The following is a 16006-nucleotide window of genomic DNA, read 5'->3' as shown; positions in this document are numbered from 1 at the left end:
TGCAAAACCTGGTAGGCCACACAGCAAATGTACTGTATATATACTTGTGCAAAGGGTGTATTTATAGATGTAGATTACTTTTCCTCTGAAAACCATTTGTCATGTGAATCCTGCAGGTGTATGCGAGATAATCGTAGGTAAAAACATCTGACAAAGAATTTCCAATAGAACCAGGAACTTTTATGGCACACAAATGTAAAGGCAAAATAGTCTTACATAACAATAACAAATGCAGTATAACTGAGTTTTGAGTGGAATTGTTTTTTTTGGGGGGAAGTAATTTTGGGAATGTGTATGCATTGAATGCCACACACTTACGTTATGTATCAATTTCTTAGCATCTTTTGCTCTTCTATATTTTCATATATATCCCGATTATTTATCCTAACCCATATACAGTTTAACAGATTATCAAGCTAAATATTTCAACATTTTCAATATTTTCTATGACTACTTTTTCTGATACTCTAAAAATGTATGGTCCATATTCAAATAAGTAGTTATGAATTCTGGAAAGTTTCGCTTTGTAACAATTTCTTCAAACATTCTAGCTGCAGTTAATAGTCTATCTTTATCATGATTGGTTGAAAATTGTTCAGAATTCTGTGCTGACCAAAATCTTTCTCCAATCACTTCCTGTACAATGTTGTGTACCATTTCCATGGTTACAACAGCTCCTGTATCTTCCAATGCAGCCTTGTGTCTTATCCATTGCCAAACCTATAAAAAACACAAATGTATTGATTTAAGAATGTGCATTACTTTATTTCAATATAAAAATCTTTTAAAAAGACTATTATATATTGATAGTACGTGATTGTTTTTGAGATATAAGCCATTGACAAATTGGCCCGAAATAATGCTCTCTATATTTTTCTAACATTTTAACATTAACATTCTTTTTCTTTCAAAAATGATGGAAAAAAAACAAGGATTTTATAGGATTTTCAAAGATGACATTGTATACTACATTTAATCAAATAATGGAAAGAAAAGTATCCAAAGCATTTGGAATATCTGACAAAATTCACAAACTCAGAGGAGTGAACATCCTTAAACAAAAAGACAATTTATGCCACTGATTAACTTGGGGTCCTAATCATATCCTTGTATAAGTCAGGCATATTTTATTGAAAAAGAAATTCAATTGTTGAGAAGCAAAAAATACAGTATGTTTAAGAGTAAATAATTACATTAGATGTATGTTTCATTATAATATGTTATTCTGATTGGCTACACTGCAATCTCACGTTATTCCTTAGTCAATTGCATTACACAATAAAATGTATCATTCATGATGACACGAGGTCCCACAATAAAGTGCACAGGTAAATTAAATAAAAACTTGATAAAAATCGTATGTTCATTATCCTAGCTAAAAAAATGTAATTATAAGTATTGAATACTTCTTTTTGTAACTTCATAGGTTGTAAAAGCATTTTAAGAATGAAGCGCGGAAATACTAAATGTACTTCGGTCAACGCTTTTACACCCCAATAAAGTTACAAAAAGAAGCATTCAATTCTTAAATATCAAATTGAATGAAATAACAGTCACTTTTATATTTTCTATACACAATAAAGTTATAAAACTAGAGGCTCTAAAGAGCCTGTGTCGCTCACCTTGGTCTATGTGAATATTAAACAAAGGAAGCAGATGGATTCATGACAAAATTGTATTTTGGTGATGGTGATGTGTTTGTACATCTTACTTTACTGAACATCCTTGCTGCTTACAATTATCTCTATCTATAATGAACTTGGCCCAGTAGTTTCAGTGGAAAATGTTAGTAAAAATTTACAAATTTTATAAAAATTGTTGAATATTGACTATAAAGCACAATAACTCCTTAGGGGGTCAATTGACCATTTCGTTCATGTTGACTTATTTGTAAATCTTACTTTGCTGAACATTATTGCTGTTTACAGTTTATCTCTATCTATAATAATATTCAAGACAATAACCAAAAACAGCAAAATTTCCTTAAAATTACCAATTCAGGGGCAGCAACTCAACAACGGGTTGTCCGATTCATCAGAAAATTTCGGGGCAGATAGATCTTGACCTGATAAATAGTTTAACCCCATGTCAGATTTGCTCTAAATGCTTTGGTTTTTGAGTTATAAGCCAAAAACTGCATTTTACCCCTATGTTCTATTTTTAGCCATGGCGGCCATCTTGGTTGGTTGGCCAGGTCACCGGACACAGTTTTTAAACTAGATACCCCAATGATGATTGTAACCAAGTTTGGTTGAAATTAGCCCAGTAGTTTCAGAGGAGAAGATTTTTGTAAAAGTTAACGACGGACGACGGACGCCAAGTGATGAGAAAAGCTCACTTGGCCCTTCGGGCCAGGTGAGCTAAAAACAGCTTCTTATTTCCCTCAAATCAACCAATTGTGAGCTAGATTTCACTTCTATTGGTTGCTCTTACTTGACCAAGAATCAGAATGTCTCACCTAAGAGTAGGTAAGGTATCAAAAAGTAATATACACCAAGGTCAAAAGTCAGTAACTTGAAAATTGTATTTTATTATCTAGATTGGTTCTCCATTTAATGCTTTGCCGTCTGTCTCATCGACATTTATCCATGACCGTATTCATCTCTGAGCTTTAACATACCTGTACCCAAGGGGTTAGGGGGTTTGTAAAACAAATAAGCACTGTTAACCCTTTCAACACTATACACGGCATATGCCGCGATGACGTACGCCGTTCGCCACTGCTATTCGCGGCATATGCCGCGATGAAAAAGGATTTTTCATAAGGACTCTTAAACCATTCAGTTTTCATTCGGGTTCTCTCTAATTTTTCCTCGTTTGAATCTAGGATATGCAAGGTCTCATTTGCGCTTGAAATCCCGACAATTTTTATAGTAAAATCATGCAGTAGAAGGAAAATAGAAGGAAAATAAAAACAAATATTTTGACAAATGCAAATGGCGGAAATCGGAAACGAAGCTGTAAATATGGAAAAAATTTCAGCATTTCCTTGGCGAAACTTACAACGAGGATTAGTTAAAAGGTTTCTTGTTATCTCAATGTGTTTATTACATAAAATTCGTGTGGGAAATATGATTTGATCGATCATTACGAGACGTAGAAAAAGGGGGGAAAACGGAGATTTTTTAGGACGGAGCTATTTATTTGTGCCACGATTACATAAAACGTTATGTATGGTACAATACGCTACGGAATCGGGCAACTGGTGTCTTCTTTACAATATGGCAGATAAAACAACAAAATAAATGAAGACTAAACGTAGTTTTTATTCAAAATTCAACACAAATGTAATAAATTACACCTTTTACCTGTTAATTACCTGAAAACGCAGGTAACCTGATAAAAATTTCAGTAAAATAATTGCCTAACATTACAGTTCATGCTCTCCTGAGCATTTTTCATGCAATAACTTTCTCTGTATCTCATATAATAAAAAAGATACAGCAGTCTGAAAAGGAAAATACTGTTCTAATGAATGTACTAAAAAAAAAATGCAGCAGCAGCAGCCATTTTTCTATTTTTTTGTGTAGCGTTGAAAGGGTTAAGGATGTTCGCTACTCTGTTAAAAAATAACAAGCTTTTTAAAAGACTATTATGAATTGATAGTATATTAATAAAGAAACTCAAAAAGTAGAAAAAAATGGAGGGTCCGTGTACTCATTTTCGAGATATAAGCCATTGAAAATTTGGCGGGAAATAATTCTCTCTAGATTTTTCATATATTTAACATTGGCACCTTATTTGTTTCAAAAACTATGAAAAAATAACAAGAATTTTATAAAATTTTGAAATATGGCTTTTTAAACTTTATGTAATAAAATTATGAAAAGAAAAGTAGGGGTTAGTGGGCAAATTTTTTTAATGACAATACATGGATAAAACCAGAGGATTCCGAAAATCTGGCAAAAAATAAAAAAAAAGGAGGAGGAGCAAACATCCTTAAAGTCAATGTTTTGTTTGAATTGTGACTGTTATAATTTGCGAGTCTAAATAACCCCCCTTGGAAATTCCTTGCTATGGGCCTGTTTTATATTACCTGGGATCTTGATATTTCAGCAGTTGCAGAATCTTCTACAGCACCTTTGAGATAATAGTGACCTTGACCTGTCCAATATAAAATTATCAAAGTAAAAGTCTGCATGCAACAATAAGTTTCTCTAGAACTATTATAGTGCCACACAATTACAAACAAGACATTAGTTGGATATGGATTAAATTAGAATTCTGGAAAATTGATAGGAAATGAAAATGAAAACTAACCCCACTAAATAGGGTTAGCCATGCGTGCAAGGCAAAGGTAAATGTTTCTTTCACTAATATTTCGGTATGATCTAACTAGCACCCCTTAAGTTGGGTTAGTCAGGATCTGCTTACCCTTCCGGAGCACCTGAGATCACCCCTAGTTTTTTGGTGGGGTTCATGTTGTTTATTCTTTAGTTTTCTATGTTGTGTCGTGTGTGCTGTTGTTTGTTTGTCTTTTTCATTTTTAGCCATGGCGTTGTCAGTTTGTTTTGGATTTATGAGTTTGACTGTCCCTTTGGTATCTTTCGTCCCTCTTTCATCATATATTTCTTAACAATTATTCCAGGTTCTTATATACCCTGTTTTCATTATTACCCTTAAAATTGCATATAGCACAGTATTGTGGAAGAATTTTCACTTCATTATTTCAATTTTAAAGGTTGGTGAAAAATACAGATTCAAAAGGGTGGTTGAACTTGTACAGTTATCTCCCTTAAATGACCTTACTATCTTTCATTTCAAGTTCTCAAATCTGTGGATTTGTCATCATTGGTGAAATACATTGGTATGACAACCCATTTAAATGTTCAATGAAGGACACACTTTCTATAGGCTTTTATGCAGATTTGGCCTAAACAACAAAATCAATGTCCCAGTGAAGCCTTCAATATTGAGCAAAATTTGTTCAGATTTAAAGATTAACACATACCTCTCAACCAGGCCTCAATGAACAGAATACCAACTGTAATATTATGCCTTAAACCTTGCTGTGTTACTCCTCCCTGTAAAAAAAATAAAGAACTAGCACACTTTTGAATTGTTTTTTACCCTTTATTCTCTTGTAACTATAATTAGTTTAAACATATTTATTTATAGTGGATTGGGAAACAAGTTATTGCAACTTATAATAATCCCTTTCCACTTTGAGGGAGTAATTTTAATTGATGTTTGGATTCTCAAAATTACTTTTGCAAAAGCATTTTGTATTGTTTGTGCTATCTACATTACCTCCCTTTGATGGTGAAACTCATATGATTAGGTGAAAAAGTAAGAACTAGCATACTTAATAATTGTTTCTTATCCTTTAGCATCTTGCAATAATAATTAATTGTAAGATTCTCTAAATTACTTTCACAGCAAAATTTTGTATTATTCATTGTTCTCTTTTAATTATCTGCCTTTGATCGTAAGATTCATGATTATGAAGCCTGGCATCCTGGCATTCTGGCCTAACCTTCTCTCTCCTTCAATATGGCCATACTTAATACAATCCTCAAGACCCCTTTTCAGTGTTAAATTAACAGTAGATTTATGATTTAAATCATAAGGTTTGGCTAATCATTGACTTTTTTTCTTTTTTTTATCAAAAACTGTATTTTCAGGAATTTCTTAATCATTTCCATGATGGGTTTATTTCCAACAAATATGACAATATAAAAATATTTCCTACAATGCACTGTACATGTATCCAATAAACAAATATATGTCAATTTCTTTCTGGCTCTACTGGGTTTGTCTACCATTTTTACAAAAAATCTTATGATAAATTTGATAGTAAGTTATATTGTAATTTTGATTGCTTACAAGTTTAAACATATTTATTTATAGTGAAATGGGAAACAAGTTATTGCAACTTATATTTATTCCTTTGCACTTTGCGGGTGCAAGTGGCCTGGCCTGCTCTTTTTTTAAATCAACAAGGGTGTCTTTCATGTGCAAGAGATATGGCTGTCTCTTAACATGGGTCATCCATTTACTGTCCCCCTCAAACGACCTATCTTTGTTTCTCAATACAATACTCTCAAATGGTGTCAAGGGAGAGCCTAAAATTCAGTCCATGAATTTATCTACCCAAAATTGGGATCAAACCACAAACCTTTGTGTACGATGTCAAATGCTCCAACCACTACACCATGACTTAGAAGTAATTTCACCTTTAAAAATTCTTATCAAAAGCACCACTGGATCCAAGGCTAATGGTTTCTAAGAAATGATTACGACATACTTACTGTAGGCATTTTAAGTAAGTCTTTAGCTGTGAGATTAACATCAGGTCTTTTAATTTGGTGCTGATTTGTTGTTGGCGACATTTTCTTAAACAACTACAAAAAAAAAATTGCCTAAAATTAAAAATTCGTAAGGGTTCCGTGGAATCCAGTGTCTCGCCTACTTTTGCTGTTAATCACACACTCAACAAAAATGATGTAAAAATCAATAAAATTATTCCTCTTGATACTATCTTTTGATTGTCAGAAGCTTCTGTCCAAGTTTGGTAAAAATCCAGGCTAGTTTAAGAATCTTAAAAATGTTTTAAAAACTTTAACTGCAGACTGTATGTAATGGTAACTGGAAGAAAACTAAGTCCATTTATAAACAAGAGGCTCTCAAGAGCCTGAATCGCTCACCTTAATTTTTTTGGTTAAATCTCTCATCAATGATTATTTTGGCTTTTCAATTTATTTAAATGTTTTTTGGATCATCCTATTTTCTTCAAAAGCCAAAAAAAATAATCATTTTCTCCTATGTTCTATTTTAGCCATAGGAGCTATGTTTCTTGACATACAAGGAAATAAAATATAAAATTTATACTAGATACTCTGAAACTCATTTAGCCTAAGTTTGTCTGAAATTGATACAGTAGTTTCAAAGGAGAAGATTTTTAAGTCAACATGATGAACAAATTGTGAAAAAAGTCTTTAAAGGGCAATAACTCCTTAAGGGGTCAATTGACAATTTTGGTCAAATTGACTTAATTGAAGATCTTACTTTGCTGAACATTATTGCTGTTTACAGTTTATTTTTATCTATAATTATATTCAAGATAATAAACAAAAACAGCAAAATTTCCTTAAAATTATCAATTCAGGGGCAGCAACCCAACAACAGGTTGTCTGATTCATCTGAAAATTTCAGGGCAGATAGATCTTGACCTGATAAACAATATTACCCAACGTCAGATTTGCTCTAAATGCTTTGGTTTTTGAGTTATAAGCCAAAAACTGCATTTGACCCCTATGTTCTATTTTTAGCAATGGCGACCATGTTTGTTGATAGATCATAACTTCGGATACAATTTACAAACTAGATACACTAAGGAACATTCAGTTAAAGTTTGGAAGTATTTGGCCCAGTAGTTTCAGAGGAGAAGATTTTTGTAAAGGATTACTAAGATTTACGAAAAATGGTTAAAAATTGACTATAAAGGGCAATAACTCCTAAAGGGGTCAACTGACCATTTCCGTCATGTTGACTTATTTGTAAATCTTACTTTGCTGAACATTATTCCTGTTTACAGTTTATCTCTATCTATAATTATATTCAAGATAATAACCAAAAACAGCAAAATTTCCTTAAAATTACCAATTCAGGGGCAGCAACCCAACAACAGGTTGTCTGATTCATCTGAAAATTTCAGGGCAGATAGATCTTGACCTGATAAACAATATTACCCCCATGTCAGATTTGCTCTAAATGCTTTGGTTTTTGAGTTATAAGCCAAAAACTGCATTTGACCCCTATGTTCTATTTTTAGCAATGGCAACCATGTTTGTTGATAGATCATAACTTCGGATACAATTTACAAACTAGATACCCTAAGGAACATTCAATTAAAGTTTGGAAGTATTTGGCCCAGTAGTTTCAGAGGAGAAGATTTTTGTAAAAGATTACTAAGATTTACGAAAAATGGTTAAAAATTGACTATAAAGGGCAATAACTCCTAAAGGACCCCTTCCCATTTCCATCATGTTGACTTATTTGTAAATCTTACTTTGCTGAACATTATTCATGTTTACAGTTTATCTCTATCTATAATAATATTCAAGATAATAACCAAAAACAGCAAAATTTCCTTAAAATTACCAATTCAGGGGCAGCAACCCAACAATTGATTGTCTGATTCATCTGAAAATTTCAGGGCAGATAGATCTTGACCTGATAAACAATATTACCCCATGTCAGATTTGCTCTAAATGCTTTGGTTTTTGAGTTATAAGCCAAAAACTGCATTTGACCCCTATGTTCTATTTTTAGCAATGGCGACCATGTTTGTTGATAGATCAAAACTTCGGATACAATTTATAAATTAGATACCCTAAGGAACATTCAGTTAAAGTTTGAAAGTATTTGGCCCAGTAGTTTCAGAGGAGAAGATTCTTGAAATAGTTTACGACGACAGGCAACGACAGACGACGGACGACAGACGACGGACGACGACGGACGCCAAGTGATGGCATAAGCTCACTTGTCCCTTCGGGACAGGTGAGCTAAAAAATACTGGAAAAATGGAATTTTATTTTTACAAAATTTACTTTTGGATACTATCTTTCGATCATAAACAAAGCAGATTTTACAATAAGAAGGAAGTATTGTTTTTTTGTATCCATCAAAAAAGGAATTGCTGAAACTGTGTAATGAAGTAATGCATTATGTTATTGAATAAAATGTGTCTTTCTGAGTAAATAAAAATAAAAACTACTCTGTTTGTGTTTTTTGTTAGAATTAGACGGTTTTCAATTTCAAGATATTGGACATGGAATAGACATCATGACCTACTTGACTGACATCTAGCTTATTTAGAGTGGAATTTTAAAGTATTAATCATAAGTGGAGCCTAATAACATGGACTTATATTTTAATAAAAAGTCTTCTTTTGTGTTTTAATCATAACTTTAAGGGCAGATTTTTATTGGTAAAGGCTAATAAAGGTAATTTAATAATATTATTGCGAACGTCATGTCTTTTCTGTCCATTGTGGTATGTCACGATCGCAATTTTCTTGTTGGTTCTCAGACAGCCCATTGTAGTAATTTTTATCCCGGGTTTTATAAATAATTAAAAATAGCAATCATATTAAATTTGGATGACGTAAGGGGGTCAACGGACTTGAGGAATCAATATCATTGGCTGTCTTATTTTTTGCAAACGCTACTGCTCGACGTTTCCGTCCAAATCAGTGTCACGTGAGCAACATATATTAAGATCTGTAACTCTCCTATATAGGAGTTATGATATCGCCCTTTGTAGAAATCGATGCGGAGTCAGTTCCTTCACATGATGGGGGAGCAAAGAAGGTAAGTTGTATGTAATATCGTTACATGAGGACCTTTAATGTACTCCGTCCATCAAAAAGACGTTCGCAATAAAACGTTGAATCAAGTAATGTCATGATAGTAGATGTTGCTAATGTTACTATTACGAATTGGTTTCTTGTGTATTCATTTGATATAAAGTACACCTGCAAATGACATTCTGTTTATTTAGAAATTCTAAACCAGACTATACAATTTTATTACTACAGGCATATATTAAACATCACTGTGTGCATACATTTTAACTTTTAAAGATGTTGTTGCTAATGTGACATGTCCAAATGTCGCTAACGTTACTCATTTTTGTCTCCGTCACGTTAGCAACATGAAAGTAGGAGACAGAACACAATACTGTAAAATATGCCACAAGCTTCTGGCCAAGTTTTGTACAATTCCAGGATAGTTTGAGAAAGTTATTAAAATTTAAAAAAATTAACCACAGAGTGAATGTTATGTTTCCTGGCAGAAAAAACTAAGTCCATTTATAAGTAAAATACAGAAAAAATGGAATTTTATTTTTATAAAATTTACTTCTGGATACTATCTTCTGATCATAAACAAGCTTCTGGCCAAGTTTTGTACAATTCCAGGATAGTTTGAGAAAGTTATTAAATTTTTACAAACTTTAACCACAGAGTGAATGTAATGGTTCCTGGCAGAAAAACTAAGTCCATTTATAAGTATAATACGGAAAAACTGGAATTTTATTTTTACAAAATTTACTCCTGGATACTATCTTATCAACATAAACAAGCTTCTGTCCAAGCCAAGTTTGGTAGAAATCCAGGATATTTCAAGAAATTTATTAAAATTTCAAAAACTTTAACCAAGAGTGAATATTTGTGGACGCCGCTGACATCACCAACAGAATGTAGGATTGCTATGTCTCGCTTTTTCGACTAAAGTCGAAGGCTCGACAAAAACATAAAATACAAATAATTACAGGAAAATACATTGTATAACATGGTGTTTCGGTACAAGGTTTTACATTTCCTAACAATGCAGAAAAAAACCATTATGAAAAAAAGGATTTTTCATTGAATCTTGATATTTATTGAAAGATCTTTAATAATGACCTCATACCTGGCATAGAAAATAAAATTGATTGATAGATGATTGATAAAGATGCTAAAATTCTTGACAGCACAAAAAGGCTATTATCTATTCAGAAATATTATTATTGCAATCACTAAATCAGTGATTTAAAAGCCATATTTATCATTGAAATTTCAGAAAATGATGCATAAAAAATTGATAAAGATATTTCATATGTGAATTTTTATTTTTAAGAAACATAACTTCCCAATAATTTCTAAATAGATATCACAAAGACAGCAAAATAATAGGTCATTTTATAAAATGAAACGAGACTGTTACAAAACATAATTTGTATCCTTGCTTTCAGACTGGGGATGCTGATATTGTATGTCTAAATCCCTCCATCTAGTAATTTGTAAAATGCCTTATTTCCAACTGTATGTAGAAAACTAGTGTAGAAAGAGATAATTGTGTTTTAAGCATACAGTTACAATCAGCAATATCTTTTATGTCATATCAACTCAAGTTTTTTCGTCAATTTTATAAAAAGAGAATATAGCCAAAATCAATGCACTTCTATTATCTCCCCTTTAACATGTAGATATGACCTAATAACGTCCTTAACCAATGTAAACAGTTAATGTGATATCATCTCCCCTTTAACATGTAGATATGACCTAGTAACGTCCTTAACCAATATAAACAGTTAATGTGATATTATCTCCCCTTTAACATGTAGATATGACCTAGTAACGTCCTTAACCAATATAAACAGTTAATGTGATATTATCTCCCCTTTAACATTTAGATATGACCTAATAACGTCCTTAACCAATATAAACAGTTAATGTGATATTATCTCCCCTTTAACATTTAGATATGACCTAATAACATCCTTCACCAATATAAACAGTTAATGTGATATGGTTTGTTATTTATCCTTTCAACTCCTCAGACTTTTTCTATATTATCACATTATATTAAAAAGAAGATGTGGTATGATTGCCAATGAGACAACTATTCACAACAGACCAAAATGACACAGACATTAACAACTATAGGTCACCGTACGGCCTTCAACAATGAGCAAAGCCCATACCGCAAAGTCAGCTATGAAAACAATTCAAACGAGAAAACTAACGGGTCTTATTTATGTAAAAAAAAAATGAATGAAAAACAAATATGTAACACATAAACAAAGGACAACCACTGAATTACAGGCTCCTCACTTGGGACAGACACATACATAAATAATGTGGCAGGGTTAAACATGTTAGCAGGATCCCAACCCTTCCCTAACCTGGGACATTACATGATTACAGAGGGGTCTCCTCCAGTAGACAAAACAATAGTTACTTAATAACAATGTAACAGTACAAGGAAGATCAGCCAGGACACATTATACTGTCTTACAGTCATATTTTGTTACTGAAGTAGAAATTAACGATTACTGTCCGACTACTTTGATCCCAATACGGGAGAAAAATTCGTATTCATTTCCATGATGTCTTTACTCGTATTCTATCATTAATTATAGATTATCGTTGATCATCTCAATGAGATTGATTTTCTCACTTGAGCTGGTACAGCGAAAGTGAGAAAAGCAATCGAATTGAGATGACCAATGATAATCTGTTTATCGCTATTTTACCTATGACAATGTTGTCAATTTCAAGTCAATTTCGTTAGCAAACGCCACTTGGCCTCCTTAGTTTCTAGCGATAATTTTTCCATCTCAAGCGAGAAGCATGATATGAAAATTATCACAAAAAAAGATCAAAAGAAAAATGCACAAAATAGCGATATAAGTTAATATCACAAACCTGTTGCATTGGTTGTAATAACCTCAGATCATAAACCATAAAACCATCTACACCAGCCTGTATCTCTTTTACTTTACCTCTGAAATTTAATTGAGACCGGAAATGTAATCAGTTATGTTATCTTTACAATGTTAAGTACTAAATTGTCCATAGTCTAAAAGAATGTTTTTTTTTATACATACAATGTTAAAACAATACTAGGAATTCATTTTTATCAGATGGCACCATTTTTGTTGATTGAATAAAAAGTGTATTTTTGTTAATATTAGCTATAGATATATGGTCTCATAAATGTCTGTATATAGAAAATTAATACTTTGTTGAACTTAGTGGTTTCCACATACTGACAAAATAAATTAAAGATGGACACCTAATGGTAGATGAAAAAGAGGGAGGCCAAAAGAGACCTGGCATAGAATGGTAAAAACTGAGATGAAAGACCTTGGGAAGACCTGGAGAGATTGAGAAGAAGGCAACAGACTGGCAAATGTGTCAGGGACTGGTTGATGCCTTATGTAATTACAGACGCTAAGTGGAGGAGTAAGCGAGAGAGAATAATACTGAATCCACAGTAACCAATACACTGATACCTACCCTTTAACCTTATCAACAATTTGTTTGAATACAGTACCACTGGTAGTACCATTAGGTAGAATTGGTGCTGCCATCCCGCCAGTAGCATGAGCACCATGACTATGGCATATCTTCACAACTAAATCCATGTAACTTTTCAGAAAATGGCGATCCATAGACACATATTTATTTCTGTCTGGTAGGACAAATTCTTTTCTGTGACCTTCAATGATAAAAAAAATACCATGAATGCAAAAGGACTTCAACATCATCAAAACTACCTTGACCTAAAACGTTAACCTGAAGCAGGACAGAGGGACAAACAAAAGGACGAACTTAAAAACGCACAGATCGAAAAACATCAAGCCCCTAAATAGGGCATAAATAAAACTTTTTTAACACAATTCTATACAAAAGGAGTGATATTTCTCATTTTCTAATATCTACATACTTTAAATGTCAAATAAGGATGATAAGGGATGGTGAAACTGTGAAACTAATAATGTCAACAAAGATCAGTCTAGATATAGCATCATGTATGTCATGATTGCCATGGCAACCAAAGTGAAATACTAAAAGTCTATCACCTAACATACAGAATTAGCAAAATCGAGAAAAAAAAAAGAAAAAAAAAAGAAAAAAAAAAGAGAAAAAATCAGTCCTTTGGTCTACAGGTCAATATTTTGGTCTGTGCAGAAAGTTCAAACAAATAAAATAGAGAATGTGTCAATAGGACACAGAAATACCCCTGCTTGCATAACATTATTAAGGGACATAACTAGAGAAAATTAAGGTTTTTTGTAAAAATATTTTTCAAATCTAATTCACACTTGACTAAACATTTAAAGTGTACCAGCTTTCTTCCAACTGTAGTTATGTATTATATTCATTAGTAGTTATGTATTATATTCATTAGTAGTTATGTATTATATTCATTAGTAGTTATGTATTATATTCATTAGCATAAAACTGTCTCTTATAATTTCATCAAAATTCTGATTCTCACATACCGGTCAACCAATCAAAATTAAAATGCAGGTCATAACCTGCATAAAAGAGAATAATCTTAGGTCATAACGCCTATGAACTTTTTTCAGCTGCATTTAACTTTTAGGGGAAATTTCTTAATATTTCAAATCCAACAGTTCCAAAATATGTTCACATGGTGAAGTACTAATTCAATTTCAGCTGTAATTTTATTTTTTCATTGCAAAGACTAATAGGGGAAAATCAATGGAGGTATTACACCTGCATAAGCCTTTGAAATAGTTTTTTTTTTTGTTACATCCCCTCTCCTTGCCTATTTCAAATAATTATCTCAAGCAACAGCATAGTTCATGATTGTTAGTGCTAATTTCAGCATAGAAATAAAATTCATAATTATGAAATCATGTGATGTCTACACATGACGCCATCACTCAAGATTTTGTTATTTCAAATTGATTTTGTCAAGCTTCTTTTAATTTATATTTAGAATTCCTAAATAGTAAAATAAGGAGATGAGGTATGATTGCAAATGAGACAACTTTCAACCAAAGTTCTAATGAATAGTTTTATTAAATGAAAATAGAAAGTTCTGACATCATTCTTCAAATATTTTTTTTCGCAGCTGTTATGTGAAAACAATGACACAGAAAAGTAATAATGACCATTTCATTAAAATTGAACTCTTGAATAACTTTTTCATCTTAAGAATTAACATTTGATAAATGACATTTTGATTTAAAATAGAATGAAATCTTTCATATTCCTCATTGCAAACTGATTATTTATTTTAATATTGTCACACAGTTTTTTAATTTACAAATATAATCCTACCATATTTGAAGAAGAATTTGTCTGAGGAAAAGAATGTCCCTGCTCAAGCTTTGAATGTAAATGGACCTGAAGGAAAGACAGAAAGGAGGAGACAAAAGGACAGAAGGACAGAAAGACAGAAAAGACAGACAACAGAGGGTACACATAATGCCCCTGACGTCTATGGCAGGAGCATAATAAGTGATACAAATTTGTCCCATATACCATGATTGTCTAATCTCAAAAGTATTTACTTACCAAATTTATTGATAAATGAGGCGGAATAGTCCCATATACCACAATTCAGTCCAGCTGAATGGTCCTTTAACTCATATAAAATCTCTTCCATTTCAAATGATGCAAGAATATTTTCTATCAATACACAGGCTTTGATACAACCATGTGGCAAATCTAACTGTAGATATTAAAGAAAATAGAGATGTTAAATACATTTAAATGAGATCGTAACCCAGCAATACGTACAACAAAACAATAACATTGACATTAAACAAAATGTAAAGTACACATAAATAAGACAGTAACCCAACTACATAATAAAACAAGAAAGACGTTTGAATATCTTTGCTAAATCATTTATTTGTTGGTTTTTAACGTTATCTTGCAATCTTGCTATACAATGGCAGCAAGTTTTTGTTTGAAAAAAAAAAAGAAAACTGTCAATCCTATTCATTTAAGATTTGTTTTTAACACAATTTCTCATTTTAAAGCACTAATCATATACCAATTCTGAACTGAATTTTTCAAAACCATATTCATAATTCTCATTCTGTTGAAATTCTTGAACAAGTTAGACGAGGGATAATATTTTTCGTATGTGAAAAATATTCCTGACAATTTATCATCCCTGTATAATTCTTTGATGGAATGGTGTTTAACACTACTTGAAGTATCATTGATTATTTTGTGGCAGTCAATTTTTATAGGTGGAGGAAGTCTGAGGACTAGTATTCCAATCACTACAGATTGGAGACAAACACACCTGCCATGTGCAAGATTTGAACTCACAGCCTCATTGTTGAGAGACTAGTGATACAGTTGTTTGACTACTAAGATCCCTCGGCCAATGAGCCACACTATATAATTTTCTAACAAGAAACACAAAACACGCATTTTGCATTTATATCAAATACCAAACATACCTTCCTTTCTGTATAATCAAATATCTTGTTCCACAACCTGGCTTCGTTACTTCCTTCAATCTGTAAATATAATGAATGAACTTTTATTTCAACAAGACTACACATAGTATAAATATACCATCAAAGGTTCAACTGATTAATGAACATCAATTTGCACTCAAAATTAGCATGGCATGTACTTGGTCCCTTGCATCCATCCTTTAAAAAGGACATGCCATTCTTTACTTTTAGAACACAGGTCAACTCATATAGCTTAATTGAAATTTAAATTAATCGAAAAACT

General features: G+C 32.2%; 1 protein-coding gene across 1 annotated transcript in view; it reads right to left on the bottom strand.

Annotated features, from left to right (window-relative positions):
* Positions 1-440: 440 nt before the first annotated feature.
* The window catches only part of LOC139486471 (malate synthase-like), a 32526-nt gene continuing 16960 nt past the window's right edge, over positions 441-16006 (bottom strand). The window contains exons 8-15 of the mRNA XM_071271356.1: positions 15724-15783; positions 14822-14978; positions 12788-12989; positions 12194-12272; positions 6252-6344; positions 4952-5024; positions 4037-4104; positions 441-720 (exon numbers count right to left, since the gene is read on the bottom strand). Coding sequence (XP_071127457.1) covers positions 451-720; positions 4037-4104; positions 4952-5024; positions 6252-6344; positions 12194-12272; positions 12788-12989; positions 14822-14978; positions 15724-15783 — 1002 coding nt within the window. The 3' untranslated portion in view covers positions 441-450. The remainder of the gene's footprint in view (positions 721-4036; positions 4105-4951; positions 5025-6251; positions 6345-12193; positions 12273-12787; positions 12990-14821; positions 14979-15723; positions 15784-16006) is intronic.

This window comes from Mytilus edulis, chromosome 8 (assembly GCF_963676685.1).
Source record: "Mytilus edulis chromosome 8, xbMytEdul2.2, whole genome shotgun sequence".
NCBI classification, from domain to species: Eukaryota; Metazoa; Mollusca; class Bivalvia; order Mytilida; family Mytilidae; genus Mytilus; species Mytilus edulis.
Note: the sequence above shows the minus strand (reverse complement) of the source record. Positions and strands in the feature narration are given on the sequence as shown.